At 40.3% G+C, this 22831-nt stretch overlaps 1 protein-coding gene across 2 annotated transcripts in view; it reads right to left on the bottom strand.

The window, feature by feature from the left end:
* Positions 1-7424: 7424 nt before the first annotated feature.
* Positions 7425-22831, bottom strand: part of CHRM2 (cholinergic receptor muscarinic 2) — a 90459-nt gene continuing 75052 nt past the window's right edge. Inside the window, exons 3-4 of one of the 2 annotated variants that reach the window (XM_077178321.1) lie at positions 14719-16151; positions 7425-11508 (exon numbers count right to left, since the gene is read on the bottom strand). In XM_077178321.1, coding sequence (XP_077034436.1) covers positions 11487-11508; positions 14719-16112 — 1416 coding nt within the window. In that variant the 5' untranslated portion in view covers positions 16113-16151 and the 3' untranslated portion in view covers positions 7425-11486. Of the gene's footprint in view, positions 16152-22831 lie in introns of both variants that reach the window. The other variant, XM_077178322.1, reaches the window with a different exon arrangement.

Raw genomic sequence — 22831 nt, 5'->3', positions numbered from 1 at the left:
TGGGTATCTGAGGAATGTTTTGTTGTCTTCCTGTGTTATAACTTCTGCTGAAACTTTTGTTTCTTATGTCAGAAGAGTGGGCACAGGGGAAATGAGACCTGGTAGGTATTGCTGACTTCTGCTGAAGGTGTTAGCTTACTTTGTCTCCTTGCTGTGGTCTAGTGACCTGAAGTCAATCAACTTTCTCTTCTGCTTTGTTCACTACAATCTCAGTATGAGGGATGTCATAAAGCCAGGATGGAAGTTGCTTTACACTGCAGAACTTAGCTAAAACTATGAAAAAAACCCCAGCTTGTATAATATTAGGAAAAACAACCAGGAAAATAAGTCTTGTCTTGTTTTCTTTTCTGTACATAAATGTTATATCAAACCCTTTTTTTTTTTTTTTTTGGACTGGTCTTAAAATCAGGTTTATTTGCATTGTGTTTGCTACAATTGCCTTTTTCACATACACCAACAGCAAGCTGTTGAAGCACTGAAAATGGTATCCCATTTTCTCACTCAAGTTTCCTCATATTTCCCTTGGAAAGCACCCAATATTTGGGGCTTTTCGACCAGCAAACAGGATTTGCTCCTGGGAGCAAAGACACAGATAATGTTTTCAGTGCTTTGTTCTCCATGCTTCTTTCAAGCTGTTCCAATTTCCTCTCCTATTCCCAAGGGCCACAGAGCAGGCAATGCAGGTAGCTGGGCACAGAGGGAAGTTGGGGGCTCTGTGCAGCAGCCACTCTGCAGCAGGCAGTGCCCACGAGGGGCCCCAACCCCACTGCCAGCTCCTGATTAACACACAGCAGCATCTGACACCTGATGGCTTTGTGTGGGAGTTCCCACTGAAACATCCTGAGTGTAATAACTTCTGCAATTGATGGCACCTCTTGGAGCCCTTCTGGTTGTTTAATTGATTGCAGGCTGGTGCTAAGAAAAATGCAGCTCGTGGGTGCTCGAGCTGTTTATTAGCCATTAATAACCACATGGGTGGACAGCTGCATTGCGCTGATCAATGCACAGAGCTCTGCTCCTGAGACAGAGGTAGAGAGAATTTGGCACCCAGGATGTGCAGGGAGAGAAGAGAGTTCCCTTCTTGTTGCCCTTGCTCAGCTGGCCTAAACTCTTACAGGAGTTGATCACTCCCAGGTGTTTGGAGAGCAATGTTTGTACCAGGCAGGAAAGACAGGCTGTGGGCTGATGCTGCACCACCTCCTCCCAGCTGAGGAGCTGATCAGGACAGCAAAAGCCCCCACCCAGATTTTGAAAAAGTACTGCCTTTCACTGTTTCACTTTCAAATTTCTGAGGTTTAAAATAGCAGATTTTTCTTTTGCTCTGCTCAAACCACCCTCACTGCACAGTTAGGTTGAATACAAATTTTAAATATTCAGAAATGTATTTGTACTGAAGAGACAATAGTTGTTTATACTTCAGCTTCTGTGCCCGATTTTGGGATATCTAGAATGTCAACATCCTGGCCTTCAGGTTTCTCAGTTGTACATCTGTGTATATGCTCATGAGGCAGACACACAAATAGTAGGAACATTGAAATAGTTTTCCAACTCATGGAAAACTAGGATATTATTATTTTGTTTGTTTAAGCCTGGAACAAAAGCTTGTTTCTACAACTTTCCATGTAATGAGAAATCCTGAAAATGGCTTTCAATATTTTATGTTATACAGAGCATGAATTTCATTATTTATTACAGCATCATTTAGAAATGCATATAATAATTAAGAAAAACCATGACATACACAAAGAATAAATGATAGTACTAAATAAAATTTTAATTTTGCTGAATTTTTCATTTCTAGTTTTGAATTGCTTTTCTGATGCTTATGTCACTACAGGTATAATACTACACCCCTCCGTCGCTCCCTTTGCCACATTCACTCTAGAATCATTTACTGACAAATTTATGGGTGAGATGTATTCACAAATGGTTACTGGGCTTGTATTTGCTCTGAGTTGAAGATTAATTTGAATTTATTTTCAGATAAGCTACTGGCCTGATGAAAAACAGAAGAAATTAAAGATAAAACTCATAATGCTCTTTCTATAAATTCAGAATTTCATCTCGGTTCTTCCTCTAAGTGCTTTGCTTTGGGGCAGCAGTACCCACTGCCATTAACATATTTCATTATCAACAGGTTGGGATCATTCCTAGCCATGGAGAAATTGGAGGTGGTTTCGAGGCACTTCCCTAGAGATGAGGGGAACTTTATCTTATAAGAAGGTAATCAGCACTGTCTGGCCCCCTGAGGAATTACTGTTCCATGATTAAGTCCATAACCTGATAGAAAGAAAGGCCCTTGGAGGAGGTTTCCTGGAACAATAGGCAAAAGGCAATAGAGCAGGAGATAGGGTGTGCAGTGGAAATTACTTTAAACCAGAAAGTGAAAACCGCAGTCTCAAGGCTTCTTCTGGCAAGTTAGCAGCCAAGGGTGTATTTTTTTATTCAGTATATTTATTGCTTATCCATCACAATCACAACCTGTGTCCAGCATAACAGGAAGAGCAGCAACTTGTGGGAAATTGAATCCAGATCAGTTTCTCTACAAAATGCAGACTTAGAGAGGGAGGGGTGGATGGAAATGGAAAGAGTGCATGTAAACTACTGCCTGTCCCTTCCTTGCCCTTTGAGTGATTGTCACTTTGGGCCTTTGCAATCAGGTTCTCAGTTCCCTTTGTAAGGCTCCTCTCACTTCAGGTTAGTATTCATGTGGGGTGATGTTATTGTGAAGTGGCTTTCCTGGCACCTTCAGTGGGTGCATCCTGATAGGGAGTGATGGAGAGGAGAAAACGTGATGGGGATGTCAGATCCTGTTAACAGAACAGTCCTGCTCTGCCCTTTCCAGCTCCACTGCACCAGGCTGGAGCTCTCTGCCTTGTTGCTTTGTTCTCTTCTCATGAAGAGAGCCTTTGAGAGGGATGAGAGGGGCAGGTCCATGCCAGCCATGACCGTTGCACCCAGGGTAAGGAAAGAAGGCTGTTCTCCCATGCCCTCAGGGTACTTAGCTCAAAGGTGGCTCTACTGTGCTCAAGGACATGCAAAACTTGCTGCTGTAAGAACCACATGCTCTCCCAGAACAAAAGACACTCCTGAATACAGAGCAAAGGCATAAGAACCAATCCGTTTTATTTTCTCCCCATGTAGTTTGCACCTTTACATAATGGATTTCTCTTCTTTCCTCCCCTGCCTCATTTTTCCCAGCATAGCACCAGTTATTATAATTATTGTTACAGCTGCATGTACAAAACCTATGAAGCCCTAGGGCTGTGCACTTGTGGACTGAGGAGCATCTTGTCTGATGTAGCTGTTCAAAAGAGGGTTGTCTGAGCCCATCACCCTGACTCTCCCCATCATCAGTATAGGCAGAAAAAGTTGTATCCAAAGAGGCCTTCAACCCATTTAAATAAGGTTCCTTAAATAAGGGAAAATTATGTTTCTACATTGCCCCTAGGAGGATGTCCTACTTTTGGCAGATGAAGCGTGACATGCCTCATCCTCATTTCCTCTGTGGCTTCACTGTTCTTTGCAAACACCATTGACTTTCACTTTCCAGCCCTTTCCACTCTGAACTGTGTCTGCCAAGGGATTAACACGTATTGTAGCTTGTCTCTTTTAGAGCACATATTCCTCTTTGCAGGCTCCCAGGCATTAGAGGAGCAGGTGTTCTATAGGTGTTCATAAAAGCATAATCATGCTGATTGTTTGCTCTGGATTATGACCCAAGTTTGCCCATAACAAAAATCGTGGTCATTCCTGTTCTCTGTGCAATGCTATGGAAACCTGCGTATGCTTGTTCTAGCCTGGTGCATGCCTCTGGTTGGCCACTGCTCAAGGCTGTGCATAAGCCATAAAACTTATCCCTTTTTTTTTCCTAGAGCATTTCAAAACCAGGAATTCCTTTGAAATCACAGAATAAGCTGAGTTGGAAGGGACCCTCAAGGATCATTGGGTCCAACTCCTGACCTTGCATAGCACCATCCCCTGGAGCCACACCATGTGCCCAAGACTATTGTTCAAATGCTTCTTGAACTCTGTGAGGCTGATGCTGTGACCACTGCCCTGGGGAGCCCGTTCTGGTGCCCTATCACACTCTGGATGAAGAATATTTTCCTGATATCCAACCCAAACCTCCTCTGACACGACTTCAGGCCATTCCCTTGGGTCTTGTCACTGCTCACCACAGAGCAGAGATCAGTGTCTCCCCTCCTCTTCCTCTGATGAGGAAGTTGTAAGGTTGTAAGTTGTAAGACTTCACCTGCAGTGAGGTCTCCCCTCAGTCTTGTCTTGCTTTACCCACCCCACTTCCACACACCCCCCCCCAAAAAAACCTAAAATTAACAAATCAGAATTTTATAGCAGGAAAAAGTTTCACTAGAACGTTCCCAACCAACTCCATCATTTTGTAGTTGTCTAGTTCATGTCTTCTCAGCATGAACAGAAGACTTCAACCCTCCCTTTTATAAAATTATGGTGACTTTTTTCCATACAAGGAAATTACATTCCCTGTAATGGAAAATATACCAATTAAAACACTTGGAAACTTTTGGTTTGTTTTTCATTTTAGAAAGACAGCATAACAGAATCTGGGATTTGATGTCCATATTTGATAAGTCTTGTTTATATTTTCTGTGGAACATCCTGAACATCCACTATTTTAATAACTAAGCCTGTATACACTGAATTCTGCTCTCATCCTTATCTCTTGGCAGGAATGCTGAAGCCTAACCCTCCTTGTTGAAAGATATTCAAACTTGACAGAAGCTTAGCTCTTCTTACCCAAAATGACAACCCAGCTAGACAACCCCAGAATATCTTAATTTGTCCCAAATAGTGCAACTTTTACAGAATTCTTGCTCCTTTTTGCTCCTGGCACTGCTTAGTCTTCCCATCTGTAATGGGAGCTAAGGTAGGTCTGTGCTGGAGAGATTTAACTGCTTTGACCTTGCTCCCTATTCTTTCATTAGGCTGCATTTTAGTAGGAGGAATTTTGCAAAACCACAGATCCATTGTGTCTCTAGTTCCAGAAAATGATTTGGTGCAGCTGCCATTGGCAATGCTTCTGTTTAGGAATATTGCTCCTGTGCCATATGGATTTAATAATCTCTGCTCAGCCCTGTTTATAAGTGTTTTTCAACTGCAGGCAAAATGATAGTAGGGATTATGGGGGGAGTCAGGGAAAACCTTTGGTTCCTAAACTAAATGAATTAACTCCAGAGTTTTTTGAGGCATTCCTTCTTATCTATTTCCCTCTTACATTGCTTTGCATTTTTAAGCCAAAGGCTTTGATTTTGTAGTGATTTATTTAGCATCTTTAGCAAGCTGTTAATGAGAGAGAGAAACCTGGAGAGGTGGATGAGACTTGTCAGAGGCAGGTGAGGAAGAACCAAAACAAGGAAGGAGAGGGTGGCAAGACAGAACAATGACTGAGAGCAGAAGGAAAGGGGTATTTTTGTCTCTCCAATTCTTGGATATCAGTCTTGCTGATTTTATTCTTTTCCCTCATTCTGTGTGTTGGCAGAAGTGAAGTTGGCAAGCTCCATGGAGAAGAAGGTGTCAATGTCCTGGTGCTGCCAAGTAGGTTCCCATGTCTAGATGGGGCATTCAATGCTTGGCAAAGGGCTAGAGACAGTGGTAATGGATTAACTAAATAGCAGCATTTCTCTGTTTTGATTTTCTTAGAGTGCTCCCAGAACTCAGGGTGAAGTAGGTAGCTACACTTTACCTAATTTTTTTCTGCTAATAAATGGCCTCAAAGAGAAACACTTAATAAAGAAACTTCTGGCCTGGTGGCATTGTCTCAAAATGTCTCTCCAGAGGGGAGATGATGTGCATTATTAAATATTACATTAACTGCAAATATTACTGTCTGTACTTAAAGATTGGGGTGGTCATTTTTATTGTGCTAAGCATAATTCTACTCTCTTAAAGAAAAAGGTAACTTTGTTCACAGACTGGTGGTGAAACTGTGAGTGTGAGTGAATGGCTCTGGCAGGTAATCTGGCATATCCATGTATCTTTTCTACTGTGTACAATCAGCACTGGCAAAAAAAGTTTTCAAAATATGTGTGGGAAGACAAACAAAAGTTTAGCATCAGTGCTCTGAATTTACAGGTAGCCTTAGCTATGTGTTTCTGCAATGTGGATCTGAAATACATGTATAAATAAGAAATGTGCATGCTGAATATACTTGTGCCTTGGGAAAACAGATCTCAGGTACCTGCTTGTGTCTCTGTTGTAATTTTTACAAATGTCTTTTGACCATCAGGATCTACCCCTTAAAATTTTCCCACCTTGCAGCCTATCAGTAGTGTCCCTGCTCTGCAGGGTGCAAAGGGGCTTAGATATAGGACAAGTACAAGTAAATAAATGTATTATAAAACACCAATTTATCTGATTTCTCTGAGACAAAAGCAGGTGAAAATCTGGTTTTTCTCATTTTCATTGTGGAGAGGTGAAGAGGAAGGGTGAAATGGCTGAAGGTGAGCTTGGGCTGAAGAAACAGTAGAGCAAATGGCAGAGGCAGAAAGTCTTTGGCAGAGAGGTTGAGACAGGTTTAAAGTCCTGTAAAGCTGGAAACAGTGAGGATCCTCAAATTTTAGAAGGAAAAATTAGGAAAAGGAAGCCAACATAGGCCACTTTATTAAAATGTCTTTTTTGGAGCAGGTGGACAAAAGTATCCTGACCCAGACAGAGCTGATGCACCACGCCCAAGAGATCTACCCTTCAATCACTTGTCAAACTGATAGGCTGACTGTGCTCCAAAATCCAGATTTACCTGGGCAGCCATGGTCCCCAGTCACCACCACCACTGGATCCCTTTGCTGCTTCTGAGCCCTGTCTGCTTCTGAAGTGGGGGTGAAACAATGTCCTGGGACCCTGAGAAGCTGACTATGCACCTTATTTCTTTATCTCTTCTTCTAGATTATTTCTGAGCATGCCATGCAGACAGGTTTGCATTCACAAGGCAAAGGGAGCTCAGTAAGTATTTGGTTGTTAGTGGTGCCATCTCCCCTCAAAGTTAAAATTTTATTTTGCTTGAATATAACAGGACAGCTACAAAAGAATCTTACCTATTGCTTTTCAACACTTGGGTGACAGAAATATCTGGAGGAATGTTCTATTGGAAGCCCTTGTCAGAATGTTCAAGGGACATTGTGGTTAAAGTGATATTTTCTGAAGGAGGAACAAAGATGTGGACAAAACAAGAAAATGTGGAGTTGCACTTGAGATCCTTCTTGAACTTCACATTGGCCAAGGAAGTCAGGGAAAATAAGCTTAGAATTTTTTTTCCTGATTACTACAGACATTCTCAGCCTGCAGCTACTGGAGGAAAACCATTTTTCTCCATCTATCACCATTACATTTCACAGAGTAGTTCAGTCAGAAGAAAGATTAAATAAACAGAGATTCCACATACAAACACATTTTTACTATTATAATTCTCTGTTTAATGCAATGCTTTAACTAGGAATACAACTCAGCAGAAGTACATACATATATATTGCATGTAATTTTATTTGTCTCTCCAAAATGTTTCAAACCCTCATAATCTTATTCCTTCACGGCTTGTTTTGATGAAGTACCTTCTTTCTTCATCTTGTATAACAAATGCTGCTGAATAACACAGACATTTTTCCTCCAAATGGAACACAACATTACATCCAAATTCCCAGTTAATATAACTTAATCAAACTTTGCTTCCACTGTATGAATGTTGTGTATAATATATGTATATCTATACAGCATATATAAATATATATCTATAATGTATATATAATCAAGTGAGTCAGCTTTACACAGCTAACCATAAACTTGTGCTTATCTTATTTATATGAGATCAAATGTACGGCATCAAGAATTTGACCAGTCCCCTGCTTGTAAGATTCTCAGTTCCTGGTTTTACCACATGATTTTGGAGATCACATACATGTAATGCATTCCTTCTTTCTTGCAGTAGTATTTTCTTTTGAAGAAAAGAATGCAGGTTTTTTTTTAAAATACATATATATATATATAAATGAATAACAAGTTTTTCATATTGTTAAGTTAAAAAAGATCTCAAGAAGAGATGAGGTTCTTCCTCATACATAGAGCTCAAAGCATAATTTGACATTCATTGTAGATATATTTACATTATAAGCTTATCTGGATAGTATTACACATACTGTATTATTTTTTACACAGTCAAGATATGGTGTTGGTCATGTTAAAACACACTATTTAAAGGTATTTACAAATTGCTGATCTCTTGCCAACCACCTCAGCTAAGTGGCACCAGAGATAAGGGATAGGATAGAAGGATGTCTGTTGATTGGCAGCCATGGCACTCCCACCAGTGTTTTTATTACTTTTCCTGCCACTGCTGCCAGGGTGTGCTTCAGGGAAGGGCTGTCTTTGGAGTGGAGGTGGAGAGAGAGTCTCCAGAGGGGGCAGAAATCCCCACCTCTTCCCTGAAGCCTCCACGAGCTGGGGGAAGCAGAAAGGCAATCCAGCTGTGACTTGCTAGTCCCTTTGCCAGTAAGAACACACCAACCTTGTCTCCCTGTGCTCTCTCCAGTGCTGTCAGGTGAGTCAGCACAGATATTAAACACTCGGTGTTTAATATCTTAAATAAATTCTTCCTTCCAAGGGCACTGTGACACGGGCTGTGATCACACTGCCTCACGTACCACACAGAGCTGCTTTTGCCAGAGTCAGAGCACTTTGGGACATTTCACAACATGGTTTCAAATGGTTTCTGTGTGCTTCTTGGCAAGTATGATACAGAGAAAAAAAAAAAAAAAGAGAAAAGAAAAGAAACTCACAGTGGAAAGACCAAAAAGAGTAGTTACTGAATGGCACTCTTCAGGTAATGCAGGACTTTGGAAGGCAAAAAGACACCAGAATTTATTTTCTTTTATTTGGTTATCACTGGAATGAAATGTGTTTAACAAATCTACCCAGTACTCTGAAATATGAGGCCTGGGAGGACTGATATGCTCCTGTAACCCACTGGCTCCACAGTGCAGCAAAAGAAGCCATTGCAAAAGGAGGGAAGTAAAAATATAGGAGAAATAATTGCATTGGTTGTGGTAGATGTTCAACTCGGCCTTGCTGTAATTACATTCTTAGGTTTGGGCTCTCAGTGAATACTCTGCCAGTAAGCTCATGAATGAAAGGGGATTCAAGGGAAGGCAGGGCTGCCTTTCTGTTGCACAGAGCAGAAAATTAATCTGTGCATGTGGCAGCATGATATCTCACTATGAGCACATTCACTCTTGGACATTATCCGCCGTTGTGCCTAACACAGAGATAACACAACTGGGGACCAAAGGAACTGATTTGGCTTTGTTTCATTGGAGGGTTTGTTTTACTTCCAATTTAAAACCCATGCAGAAAGGATTTATGGAACTTGTCAGCCCACACAGTAACTTGGGCTTCAGTGGAGGAGGATGCTGTGTGCTAGGGAAGGCAGTTTTTGGGTGGGGTTAGAGAGGTTAAATACCAGCATTCACAGTGCCTGAAAGGCAAGTGAAACTACAAGCCTGTAGCTGTAACACAGGTGGCACTTGTTAAAGTAAGGAGGAAAGCTTTTTAGTAAATCTGTGGCAGAAGAGCAAAAACAGGCAGAGAAAGAGAGGCCACAGAAAATTGAAAACCATCTCTGAGGTTCCTTCAAGGCAAGGTTCTCTACAAACTTTAAAAAAGAAAGATTTCTTAAAAGTCTAGAGCATTTTGTAACATACCAGAACTGAAAAAGGAATATTGTATAGAAATCATACCCTTGTAAGTGTCTGTAGTGAAAGAAAAGCTAACTCCTTTCAAGCCTCTTAATTTTTACCACTTGCACTGCTGTCATCTGGGACTATTAAACTCCAAACTCACTGTCAGCAAACACCCCCATGCACAGGGCCAGAGTTTGTTTCCCTGCCCTTTTTTTTATGTAAAACTTTATATTCTAGTCCCCAGAAACTCTACAATTTGTCAAAAAATAAAGATTTTTCCAAAGTATTTTTAGGGGAGAGAGAAAAAACATCAGCATGGCTCTGCTCCACTCCTGCCCCCAGCATCATGTCAGGTTTCCAGCACGTTGCTGTCAGGATGCTTTACCTATTCAGTCCTGCTAGTCCACTGCCATGATTAATTTTGTGGCAAGGAGAGGTACTCTCAGCAGAGGTGAAAAATTCAAAGTGTGCCACCCCAGCACCAAAGGAGAAACTGGGAGCTGTGTCCTGCAGCAACACTCAATCAAACTTAGGAATGTCCCATTCATAGGAATGAAGAACAGAGATCAAAATCAGTCAAAACTGGGGAAGGGGACAGTGAGTTTGCTAGCAAGTCCCATAGGCAGATGGACACATTCAAATCCATAAGGAGATAAAATAAAAAAAAAAAAATTCTCTGCCCTCCTGCTCCTATCCCTGGATGAGAGGCCAGGAGCTGCTGGGCCAGTTTAAGGGTCTCTTCAGTGGTGTGTGGGCTGCTTTCACCACAGCCACACTTCTTGAAGGCACCTCTTCTTGTCAATACGGTTTTCTCCACCAGAAGAGTATAAAGTAGAGGGCTGATAGATTTAGCACTTGCTTTTGTCCCCTTCATGCTTTGTGAATGCCAAACAACTGATCTCTGGGGTCCACTTGAACACTCCCATCCCTGTGAGCTTTTGTACAGCAAAAAAACCCAATGAAAGAAAGCAAGATAAAGCAATCTGACCTATATAGATGTGTTTGTTGTCTTTGGACTGCCTTTCATCAGGCAACATTCAAATACTTTGCTATCGTTCCATAGATCCTATGACTCCTAATAAATCAAATGAAAATCTCAAACAGAAAGAATGCTGACAAGTTTTTCTTAGATTTTGTTCTCACTGGAAAACAGATTTTAAACATTGCTTCAGCTTTCTCGCTTTCTTTCTTTCTTCCTTTTCCTTTTCCTTTTCCTTTTCCTTTTCCTTTTCCTTTTCCTTTTCCTTTTTTTTCTTTATCTTTCTCTTTATTTTTCTTTCTTTCTTTCTTCCTTTCTTCCTTTCTCTTTGACCACAGACATCTTTAATATTCAGAAAAGTTGCCCACTGGATTGATGCATCTCCAAGTAGCCATTCTCTTCCTGGAGCATGAAGGTAGGGCTGTCCCATGACAACACAAATCACTCCCTGTGGGCTGCCTCTTTCTGGAAATAATGAAAGAGGAAGAAAAGGAGGGGGCAAGAAGTTCTAGCTGCAATTTTTTGTTGTCGGTTATTGTTTTTGGGATGTTTTTGCTTTATCTTTTTGTTCTCATGGGTCACCTGCACAGTGTTCTGGATTTCTGTGTGAGACAGAAGCGGCCAGCACAGCACACGGCGTGGATGTGCTGCTGGGATCCTCTGGCCAAGCTGAAGGTGAAGATGAGGCAGCTCCAGCAGCAGGGCCACCTTGGGGACCTCAGGGTGCAGGTGACAGCCAGGGAAGCCGAGGTTACCCAGGGAGAGCTGCTCTTCAAGACTGACATCTAGATCCTGCAGATCTATCACTCAGGAGGGAAGTGAAACCTGGTGAACATGGTTTGGGACACAAAGGAAAGACATGAAAGCTCAAAGGATATTCAAGAAGAAATTATTTTGCGGTTCTGGACCATGAGCACATTTTTGTCTTACTGAGCCACAGGCACCTGAAGACCCAAGAGGCTCCCAAAATCTGAGGGCACGTTTTGCCTCTTCTCTGCCTTCAGGAGGGGTGAGACAGTGCAGTAAGTGTTGGCTCTGCACCTCCCAGCAGCTGGCAATGCACACTAGGCAGACACGGCTCCATGCAATATCTTGAATATTAGTTGGTTATTTTTCATGTATATAAACCGTGTAGGGGTGTGTGTTTGCATGCCTGTGGATCCATACATAGGTGCACTATGTCATCTATTTTTACACTGTTTAATTGTCTTCAAATGTAAATGTACCATAAACTGTTACAGGGTGGAAACACAGAGGATTGTGTCCTGCAAGCCTTTTAAATATACTATAACACAAATCAAAGCATCTTTCGAGATCAAAAGTGATGGTGGTGGTAGGGAAAAGTGCTGGAAAACTTCTAAATTATGTTTTTCCTTTGCTTGTATTTTTTTTCATGAATGCTGGCCCCAAAATACTTTTTTTTCTGTGGTATTTTGAGTGTCATCATATCACATGATGAAGGACTATAATTGCAATCTATCTGTCACACTTCTTAACCTGTAGGAGTGTCCTTATCTGTTTGATAAATTCATTATGAACAAGTGATGGCTTCAAATGTGAGAATAAGGGATTTGCAGGCCTGCCAGAAAACCAGAGTTAAAAGATTAAGTATGGCTATACAAACCATTATTTCCCAATTTGAGTACCTGTGCTATTGATACCCACAGCACTTGCTGAAAGAAAGAAGCAGGTGTGTTTCTTTTATGAAACTTTTCTAAAGAAGTCAGATTTAGAAATTGAACATATTTGATTTTATTCTATCTCGGGATTTTATATGGATTTTTCTAACACTGTAAGAGACTGAACAACCTAGGAATGTGTTAAGTCCTTCCTTTGACCTGTCAAGATAAATGTGAATGAAGTTTTAAAAGGCAAGCAGTGCACATTTTGGCAAGCTTTGTCATTTAGTTATTCTTCCTTACAAGCAGGAAGATTAAAACAGTGATAGTAGATATGACTCAAGTCAAGTGAGGGTTGCAAAATTAGATCCCTGGCTGTAGACAGTTATATTAGGATGAAATCACTAGGGGTATAAATTCAATGACTTCATATTAAAACATGTTAATCCGGAATTTAACATGGCCTTAATTTACTGCAGTTTAATCCTGCTCATTTTCGCTTTCTGCTGGGAACTTGTGCTGCAAAACATGAAAATTGTCATGATAGCAGAGTGCTTTGACACTGTCTTCCATTAAGCTTGTCAAATGTAAAACTTAATTCTGCAAGATTAATTTCTCTGTAATCTCAGAGGCTGCTATTTTGGAATATTCTATAGTTGTAGCATGAAATAACCAAATCAATTTGTGTCCTGTTTTGTGGGTGGTGCTCACTCCAGAAAAGAGATCCTCAGGACACTGTCTATGCTCTTTTTGGGTAAGAAAACATATAAATGTACCTTTGTTAGGGCCTGGAAGTTAGAGGTACTAAGAAGGAGGTAAATAAATTGTGCATGACTCCCAGACAATCTGTTTTCAATAATCTGATACGCTCTGACCTGTCCACAAAATGTTTTGTTTTGCTACAGTAAATATCAAATATTGGAATACGAAATTCTTTGTCAGGCAGAAATGATCTAAATTTCACCTAGAGTAGAGTAACAAAAAATATTTGAACTTAACCCTTGCCAGACTCCCATCAAGACTATTTTAGTATCTGTTTTTCTATAATCACAGTTTTCCTGTCTGCATTTTTATTAGTGTTACCCCTTGACTTACAGTCAAAATATGGCTCTCAGGTAGTACAAGGCAACGTGACCAATATTTTTCCAAAAAGCAAACATCTTGTGCAGGATTCACCCAGAAAGGACCCCATTTTCACACTAAGGGCTTAGCAGAGCTTGATCCAAGTGGGTATGTCAGTCTATCTTACTCTTTACCTCAATAAATTAATCATAAAATTATTTTTTGACAGGTTAAGAGCATGGTCATCTAATATTAACTATTCATTCTGTGAAGCCTCAACATACCTCTTCATCTGTACATCCAACTTTAAATGGATGTAGCTTTTCATTTTTTAGTAATAATCTTTCTATTTTTCAGCTGAGACCCATGGCCACCATGGTGGCCACCACTGGATGAGACCTTTAAATTTACGGCTTCTTTTGATGTTCATTCTTGCCCTGGACAAGTAAGGTACAGAAAGGAAGAAAAGGCTGATGAAGGTAAAAGACAAATCCACAGGTTGGTGTCATGTGACGAATAAAATGAACAAAATCGTCTCAAAAGCTTTGGTTTACATGGATGCTGAAGAAGTCTTGGCATGTAGCAATATCTGGACGAGACCAAGTCTTTTCACTTTGATCTTGACATGGTGAAGTAGTCACAGAACAAAAGCCCCTGGGATGGGGCAAGCAGCAGACTTGGAACAATATACAATGATTACATGTTGTGCATAAGAACACTTTCAGAACTGATGTGGTTTTGGAAATGGTGGTGTTATAAACAACATAAAAAACTTCCATCATGATTTACCTAACATTAAGCATCTTACATGACAGTGGCAAAACAGCTTTAGACAACTTTGAGCTTTAGAAAATTTCTGCCATGATTGATTTGGATTATGCAATGATCTTCCAAACTCCTATGGCTCTTCCACACAGTTATTATTAAAATTTGGGTTTGTTTTTTTTTTTTTTTTTACCTGGATGAAGACGTAATAAACACACACAGGAAAAAAAAAACAAGAAAAAGAGAATGAAAGAACAAGTATTTTACACAGAATGACCAAAAATCATAGACTTGAAAGCCCTTCTGCAGAATACTCTCAGAAAGTAAGGAACTGTGCCTCCAGTCCACACACTTGAATTATATCTCAAACATCCCTGTGTCCCAAAGATTTATTTTCATTTATTTAAAAAAATGCTTTAAAGTGTAGTCCTCAGGGGTACAGCTGATGCCCCTTATCAGTACTTCCACTAACATCCTGGATTGCACATTCCATTGAAGACCATAAAGTGCTGTAGCATCAAAGGGTTTTTTTAAATTTAATTTGGAACTTTTCCACCCTTTCCACAATCATTTTCATTATCATTTTTACCTTGTAGCTCCTATATTCTTGTAATGACACATGAGAAGGTCCTTAAAGGTCTTCTTGAAGGTGGCGTTGCAGAGCGCGTAGCAGGCGGGGTTGACGGTGCTGTTGATGTAACAGAGCCAGTAACCCAGGGTCCACACAGTGCCGGGGATGCAGGATGTGCAGAAGCTGTTGATGAGCACCATCACATTGTATGGGGTCCAGGTGATGATGAAGGCCAGGAGGATGGCCAGAATCGTCCTTGTCACCTTTTTCTCTCTAGAAGGGGGTGGTTTCTTTTTGGCTGGCTGCTTTGTCATCTTGACGATTTTCCGGGCCACGCTGTTCTGCTTCTCCTCCCCGTTTGTGCCAACGATCTCCACGGTAGTGTTTGTAGGGGCACAGCAGTCCCCCTTTTGGGACTTGGTGGCTATCCTGATGCATGTCAGCTTGGAGTTCTCTGCTTTGACATGGTCTTGGGAGGCAGAAGCCTGTCTGGCATCTTTGGTAGCTTCATCCTCTTTCAAGTTGGAAGCGACCGCACTGATGGAGGTGGAGTCGTTGGAGCTCTCCTTCTCCCCTTGAACACAGTTATTGGTCACAGTCTCCTCACTGGTTTTTCCATTCTGAATTTTGCTGTGCTCCAACCCATCCCCACTGGTCGGGATATTGTTGTTGTTTGGTTTCACTATTTTACCTTGAACAAGGCTGGGGGAAACTGTTTCTTGGTTTTGGGCAGCTTCCTTTTTTCCTTTCTTTATCCGACTCTTACTGGCTCGGGAGATTTGCCAGTAAAGGACAGTCATGATGATAACGGGCAAATAGAAGGCTGCAATGGCAGTGCCAAAAGTGACAGCAGGGTTGGAAAAAAACTGGATGTAGCAGTCCCCGTCTGGGACAGTCCTTCCTCCCACAATGAATTGCCAGAAGAGAATTGCAGGGGCCCAGAGGATGAAGGACAGCACCCAGGCGGCTGCGATCATCATGCCGGCCATCTTGGTGGTCCGCTTCACGGGATACGTCAGGGGCTTGGTGACACAAAAGTACCTGTCAAAACTGATAATGAGCAGGTTCATTACTGAGGCATTGCTGACCACGTAGTCCAGAGCCAGCCAGAGGTCACACACCACGGGCCCCAAGGGCCAGTAGCCTATCACAGTGTACAGGGTGTACAGGTTCATGGAAAAGATGCCGATGATCAAGTCAGCGCAGGCCAGGCTGAACAGGAAATAATTGTTGACAGTCTGGAGGTGCCTGTTGACTTTGATTGACACCATGACCAGGATGTTCCCAATTATGGTGACTAGGCTGAGGGACCCTGCCACCAGGACGATGAACACCACCTCAACAGTTTTATAGGGGCTCTCCAAGGCCATCACATTTTCAGAGGAAGAGTTTATGTACGTTGAGTTATTCATTTTGCTTCTGATAACAAGATACCCAGTTACAACTTAAACCTGCAGAGGAAAGAAAAGAAAACAGATACCATCAGGAAGTTAGTCCCTTTGCCTTTAAGGAATGCATCCCAAAAAAACACAACTTGGCAAAAGTTTAAAGCTAGAAGATGTATTCAGGAAAAACCAGTCAGCTTTGGCTAAAGGAAACACAGTGTACAGTTTAGGAATAATAGAACAATAGGCTAGCTTAAAATATGTGAGAAAGGCACACTTTTGGACTGAAAACTACATTAAGTTCTCAAATGCATTTTTCTCTTTGTTATTTTTAAAAACTAATATTGACTTGAATATTTTGGAACTGAACCTGCATATTATTTTCTTTCTTGCTAAAAAAATAGTTCACTTTGCTCATTTCAAACTCTATTCCAAATAAAAAGTCTGGACTGGAGTGTGTAATATTCTTATAACCCAAAGTGAAGCTGTGATCTACTGAGAGGCAGATCACAGGAAGGAGATCTCTGTTTCTGTCTTTAATTTTCCACCTGGGCATGCTTCTGTGAGGTTTATGGAATGGTTTTTTATCATATCTCCCCCCAGTTTTCTTACCCTGCAGTTCCTTTTTCAGGCAGCACATACAAAGATTTTGTCACTTCATCAAACTAATTAGTCTGTCAATAAACAAAATAGGGTGGGTCTGTTGAACTTAACAAAGTTTGTAAACTCACCTCAGTTGATCATTTACCTATCTAGTTAGTTGCATACATATTTGATTTCTAGTTTTTTTCAATTTCAGTAAGATTAAAGTTACTTTTTACTTACTTTTGAGTATTTGTACCTTGATAAGGCATTGCTGTTTGTTTGGGGTTTTTTTTAAACATGGTATTATCTTTTGATGCTTGCTTGATTGCACTTTTCCCATTATTTTTCAAATCACAATCTATTTAATCTGCATCACATAAAGCTAAAACAAAAGGTCTGAAATAGACAGCAGGGTAATGCTAAATAAAGAAAAAGATAAAAATCAGTTCTGTTTACACATAGCAATTCTATTTGTGCTCCTTATACCCTACTGGCAGTGCTCAATAAATAGTAATTAAATTGCTAGTGATACACATTTGATAGAAAACTAAGAAAACAGTGTATGCTTTTGCCTCCAGGATATATTCTCTCCTTTTGTGCATCCCCTGGAAGTCAATAGAATGCATTAGAATTGTACAGCATCTGAGTGCTCATTATTTATGAGCTGTGCTCAAGGGATTATTGAAGCATGAAGGCCAGATGTGACAGGGAAGTTAGAGTTTTTTCCTAATTACAATATTCTGCTGTTTCCCCCCACCCCCCCCCATGCATAAGGCATCACTTCTTTAAGAAGAAGTCTCTAAACATGGTGGTACAATCAAAGGAAGACAAAGAAATCATCAATGTATGGCTCCCCTGTACCAGGGATTAGAAAATTCTGCTCTGGTCCCTCTGACTAGCCTGCTGATGCACAGACATATGCAGTCCATGTCACTTCAAAGGAAAAATGCATTTTTACTGTCATTTCAGAGCTGCACTTTTTTTTTTTTTTCTCTTTTTTTTTCCAGATGCAAAAGAAAGAGGATGATGCAAAATGTCAGCACAGTGGCAAAACCCCTTCTGAACTCTGGGAAAAATAAGCAAGCCTGTCTCTGTGGAAAAGTCAAAATGCTAAACCAGGGTAAAAGGTTTTTTGTCTGAGGAAACTTTGTAATATTGAAATTTATACTTAGAGAAATACGACTGGCAGAGGGTGGGGCTCATGCATTTGCCTTTGCTGTCAAAAACAGCTAAAATTTTTTTGCCAATTCTATGTTGAAGTGAATACATGAATAAATAGAGGAACATAAGGCTTGACAGACATTTATTTCTAGCTATCTATTTACAGGTACAACACTAAAATCCTTGAGATCCGGTTCAAGATAACAGAATGAGGAAGAGGAATGCTTCAGTTAAGTGTGTGGTTTGTACATTAAGATTAGGCTGAGTGGAATGTAGCAGAATTTCTACTCTGTGCAAAAACATTGACAGGACACCTTTAATACATAGGACTGACATTTCAGCAATTCCCAGTCAATTTTTCTCCCAAAGCTTCACAGCTGAGCAGCTGGTTATCCAGTTAGATGCATAAGGCATCAATTTTTGGGACAAGCTAAGAATTCCTCCCAAGCAGAGTTGTTTATGAACATTCTTAGCAGAATGCATTTTTAATGAAGAGGAAAAATCATGCATAGAGATGTATTGATTAAAAAAAAAAATCAGCTGAAGAAGGTTCATGATCTGGTGCTCTGCAGCTACCTCTGGTGACAGAAAGTGAGTGGGGGAGCAAAATGGAAATGAGTGAGAGTGGATTAGAGATGAAAAAATTTTGCTTTGTTATAAGGAAACAGGTGTTTCTCTACAATATATTTTTGAAAAACTGTTCAGAAGTTCTGTTTTCATTCCACTGAAGAACAAAATTAATTTTAAAAACTTGAAACTTGTGAAACAAGATTACCATTTCCCAGCTGACTTTATTCCTGAGTCTTTTCAGGTGAAATTTTTACCCACTTTCACTGGAAATATTGGCAATTCAGTAACAATTCCCCTGATTTTATGGGGATCTGTGGGATGCAAGGAGATGGATGAAAGCTAAAAGCTAATCTTACTTGCTAGGAATAGGATTTCATTGTGTTAACATGAATGGAAGCAGAGCAAAGGAGTCTCTTCCCTCTTTTTGCACGAAACTTTCCAGCCCTTAAGAAGGCTGGTAGCTTTGCAAATTCCAAGGGCAGTCACAACTTTCTGAGGTACAGGGGAACATCTGCTGTCACCAGCTCCAGTGAAAACTTCCCTTTGCCTGCATCAGTGTGATTGTAAAGTGAAGCCTATTTTGCTGTGTATGTTGATGAGAGGGTGTAGGGCTGGAGAGACAATTCTGATTTCCACTTACATACATGGTCACTGCTCAGGGCACTAAAATAACTCATGCAGAGGCAGAGGTGTGCAAGATCCCTAACCCAAGAGCCCCTGCAATGCTCTGGGCTCCCTCCTCCTGGCTCCAGCAGGTTTGGGGTTGGAACCCAGGGAATTCCTCTGGCTGCCCTGGAGGGCTCAAGCCCCTGCCAGGGGGCTCAGAGACCTTGGCACAGAGCCCAAGACCCTTGTGCCTTTGATTTTGATCCATGGAGCAAATTACCACCTTTATATGAAGAATTACAAGTCAAGAAAGTTTAAGTAGAATAATAGTTAGTCTGTCACGGGGTGAAAAGTAGATTTTTGGGGTTTTTAGAATGGGGGTTCAGGAGGCAAGATGGATGAATTTGGGTGCGTCCAGCCTTTCTCCTTCTTCTTCTTAGCCTCTATTTTCTGCTGTGATGGTGGCACTTTTGGATTGGTTTAAGGTGGAAACTCACTGTCTAACATAGGTGATAGGTTATTGGGGAGTTATGGTAAATAAAGTACATGTAGTTTTTAGTATAAAAAGATAACAGCACCCCAAAGATGGTCAGTGTGCCTCAACCCAACCTGCCAGACAGACCTGTGGCGGGTCGGGGAAAGAATGTTACAGATAAAAAATAATAAACAACCTTGAGAATGAGAACAGAAAAATCCTGACTCCTTCTTCGACTGCCAGGCTGGGAAAAAGAGGCTTGTACATCTCTCAGAGTCACTGTGAGCAGCAGAGATTCTGAGAGGTTGGCACCGGGTGCGCAGAGAGGGCTCTGTTTCTCATCGTGGCTGCAGGACTGCCTGTGCACTGCTTCTGTTTCTGTCCTGCCACAGAGCCCATCTCTCCTGCTGGAGAGGCTGCTGTTATGGGAGCAGATGTGATTCATCAGGCAGACCTACGGGGCAGAGGCATTTTAAGGTAATCTGACCTCCTGGGTGAGAAATACCAGATCTTACTCTTGAACAAACAGAGCTCTCCTCTGCAGGCCCATGGGTGTTTGTGTGAGTTGCACAATATGGCACTGACTCCCATGGGCTACCATAATTTATCCTTCTATACTAAGTGCATTCTTGCTGAACAGAGAATAGCCAGAAAAGGCAAGGAATGTCTCTTGTGACCTTAAAAGCAACTGAGATAATTTTCTGAAATATATTTCAAAATATATGTGACTTTTTGGAGTGGAAACACCATAATCACTGCACAGAAAATGTACAAAGCCAAGAAGTCCACCTATAAAATAATTCATTGTTTGATATTTGAGATGTACTTAGGAAACATTCCCAGTGCAGTAGTTCCTCCCTCTGAAGAACTCACAGTACTGAAAATCATTCCCTTCTATTGACTGGGCAACAGTTTAGGGCAGAGCTGGGGCATACTTAAGCATTGCATCCTGCTGAGTTGTGCTTTCCACTTACCCTGACAGGAACACTTCCATTTGGTGCAGGCAAATTTTGTAGCAAACATTGTAATTTTAAATTTAAAATATATCTCCAACATCTGCCACAAAACAGACTACAGAAATGTTTGGTATATTGAAAAAAAATGGCTGATGCATCACGCCTGTCAGAGTTTGTTAGACAAACTCTTCTTCTGTATTGTGCATTTTGACAAGTTAAATTTTATGGATTTGAATTTAAAGGATTTAATGTCTTCTTTGAATTCTCTGAAACCATATAAAGGTCAAGACATGAAAGAGGCAAAAAATGATCAGCACCTGAGAGTTATATTTGTGATTTAAACAGGATTACCCAAGAATGTATGTGCATTCCCATTCTGAGGGCACATCTAAGCATCCAAGTCTCAAGCAGAAGGAAATATACCTCTTTAACTTTCTTTTTTTAATCTAGTTCCTCTTCAGCCCAAACCTATGCAAAATAGATTTGATGTTTGCTGTAGTAATAATGGAATTATTTTTTTCTGAAATTATATTTGTCCTGAGCTGAATTGATTTTGATTCTAAATTTCTTCCTGGTACCATTTTAAACTTACAGTGCGAAAACAAAAAGAGAGAAATAAAATCCCTTAATCTGTGATAAATATGCTAGGTCTGTTAGCCAGAATTTATTGCATACTTTAAGAGAGAATATATATATATATATATATAGTCTGGAATTCTGGTAAAAATGCATTTCAGAAAATACCCAAACACCTGAAGACTAAAATCTTCACCACATGGATTATCTTCTGCAATCCTTTTGAAACTAGAATCATCTTTGCTAAGTGTTACTGTCTTGGTGTGGTCTGTTTTTTTTTTTTTTTTCATTTTCATGCACTTTTGTTTATCTCAATCAACACATGTCCTACAAAAAAGATATTGTGTGGGCCTGCTTGGATCTACTTTTCCCCATCTAATTATGAAGGATGCCTAGGGGCAAAATTAAAAATTTCTGCACAGATCTTGAAACAGCAAGTAGATCAGAGTCAGAAAATATGAAAAAAACAAACCAACAGTGTGCCACAAGCAACAATTGAAACAAGGCAAAAATGAAAATATTCCTCCAAAAGCAGCAGGGGACTGTAAATGGGTAGGTGTCAATGCTGGCACCAAAATGCTGCCTCAGGGCACGTTGGGGTCTGAGGGTTTGTAAAGCTGTAAACTGCAACTTGCACACTGCTGCTCTTGCAGGCTAAAACTGTAGGGAACATAGAAAAACTACATAGAAGTAAATATAGTGTCATGAGCCCAACTTGTTGATATTAAATATAACACAAGTAGAAGTGTAGACAGCATGGTAAAAAAACCCCAACCAAACAAACAATAATCTCTCTAGTTTTGGGAAATAAATAAAAATTTAAAAGGTAATTTTTCCTCAAAGATCTGATAACAAAGTATTTTTAATATATTGGTACTGTTATTACTATTGCCACTGTTGTGATAGTCACCCATTGGTACTAAGGCACATGAAATATTACCTTACTGTCAGTATAGGTTTGGCTGCAGATATGTTTTTGATTTTTGGGACCTGTGTAATCAAGAATTTGCATTCTGTCTTTGGGCAGCTGATACCATTACAAGCTAAACTTTGCATCCTACTGCACTGGGCAAACCTGAAAAATATGCTTAATACACATGGCTCAGTCTAACTGGTTTTGATCCACAAAAAGAGATTTTTATCTCCTGGAATAGAGAAGATATTTTCTCTAATAATAATATGATAATGTGAATACATGCCTCCTTATTCTTGCTAGGATTATAATAAAAAAACTTGGTCCAAAACTAGTGAGAAAATAACCAATTCTCTTGGTGAAGCTATAGAAGGTTTTCCTCTCTGTTCTTGTGGAACCATGAGATTAATCCATATGACAAAAGTGACTGAGTACAATGGTCCATGTAATTCCTTCTGAGTCCCACCTGCAATCCTGTGCACCTCAGCTTGTGCTTGCACAGTAGAGGGAGTTTTCAGAATGGTAATATTAAAGCAGAAGGTTTCAGCATTACATTTGAGGCAAAGTAAATAGTTAGGGATGCTCTTGCTGTTGAAAGCTAGAGAAGAGCATTTTTTATGTTTTGTTATGTTTGGGGTTTTTTTTTTCAAGTAAGCTGTAAAATATATCTATTTTCTAAAATCAAAATAAATTTATAATCCAGAGAAATCAGAGAAAAAAGAAATAATTATTCTTTGGAGTATGAAAGGCAAAATGGAAGCATCCCACAGCTTTCTCTAGAGGGCTGAGTTAAATGGATAGGATCTCCATCTAGAGGCACAGATAAGCAGCTGCCACATAAAACAGTCATTTCCAGCAGTAGAATGGCTTAAAAATATTTTAAAAACTTTTTAAACTCTCAGGC

This window comes from Agelaius phoeniceus, chromosome 5, assembly GCF_051311805.1.
Source record: "Agelaius phoeniceus isolate bAgePho1 chromosome 5, bAgePho1.hap1, whole genome shotgun sequence".
NCBI classification, from domain to species: domain Eukaryota; kingdom Metazoa; phylum Chordata; class Aves; order Passeriformes; family Icteridae; genus Agelaius; species Agelaius phoeniceus.
Note: the sequence above shows the minus strand (reverse complement) of the source record. Positions and strands in the feature narration are given on the sequence as shown.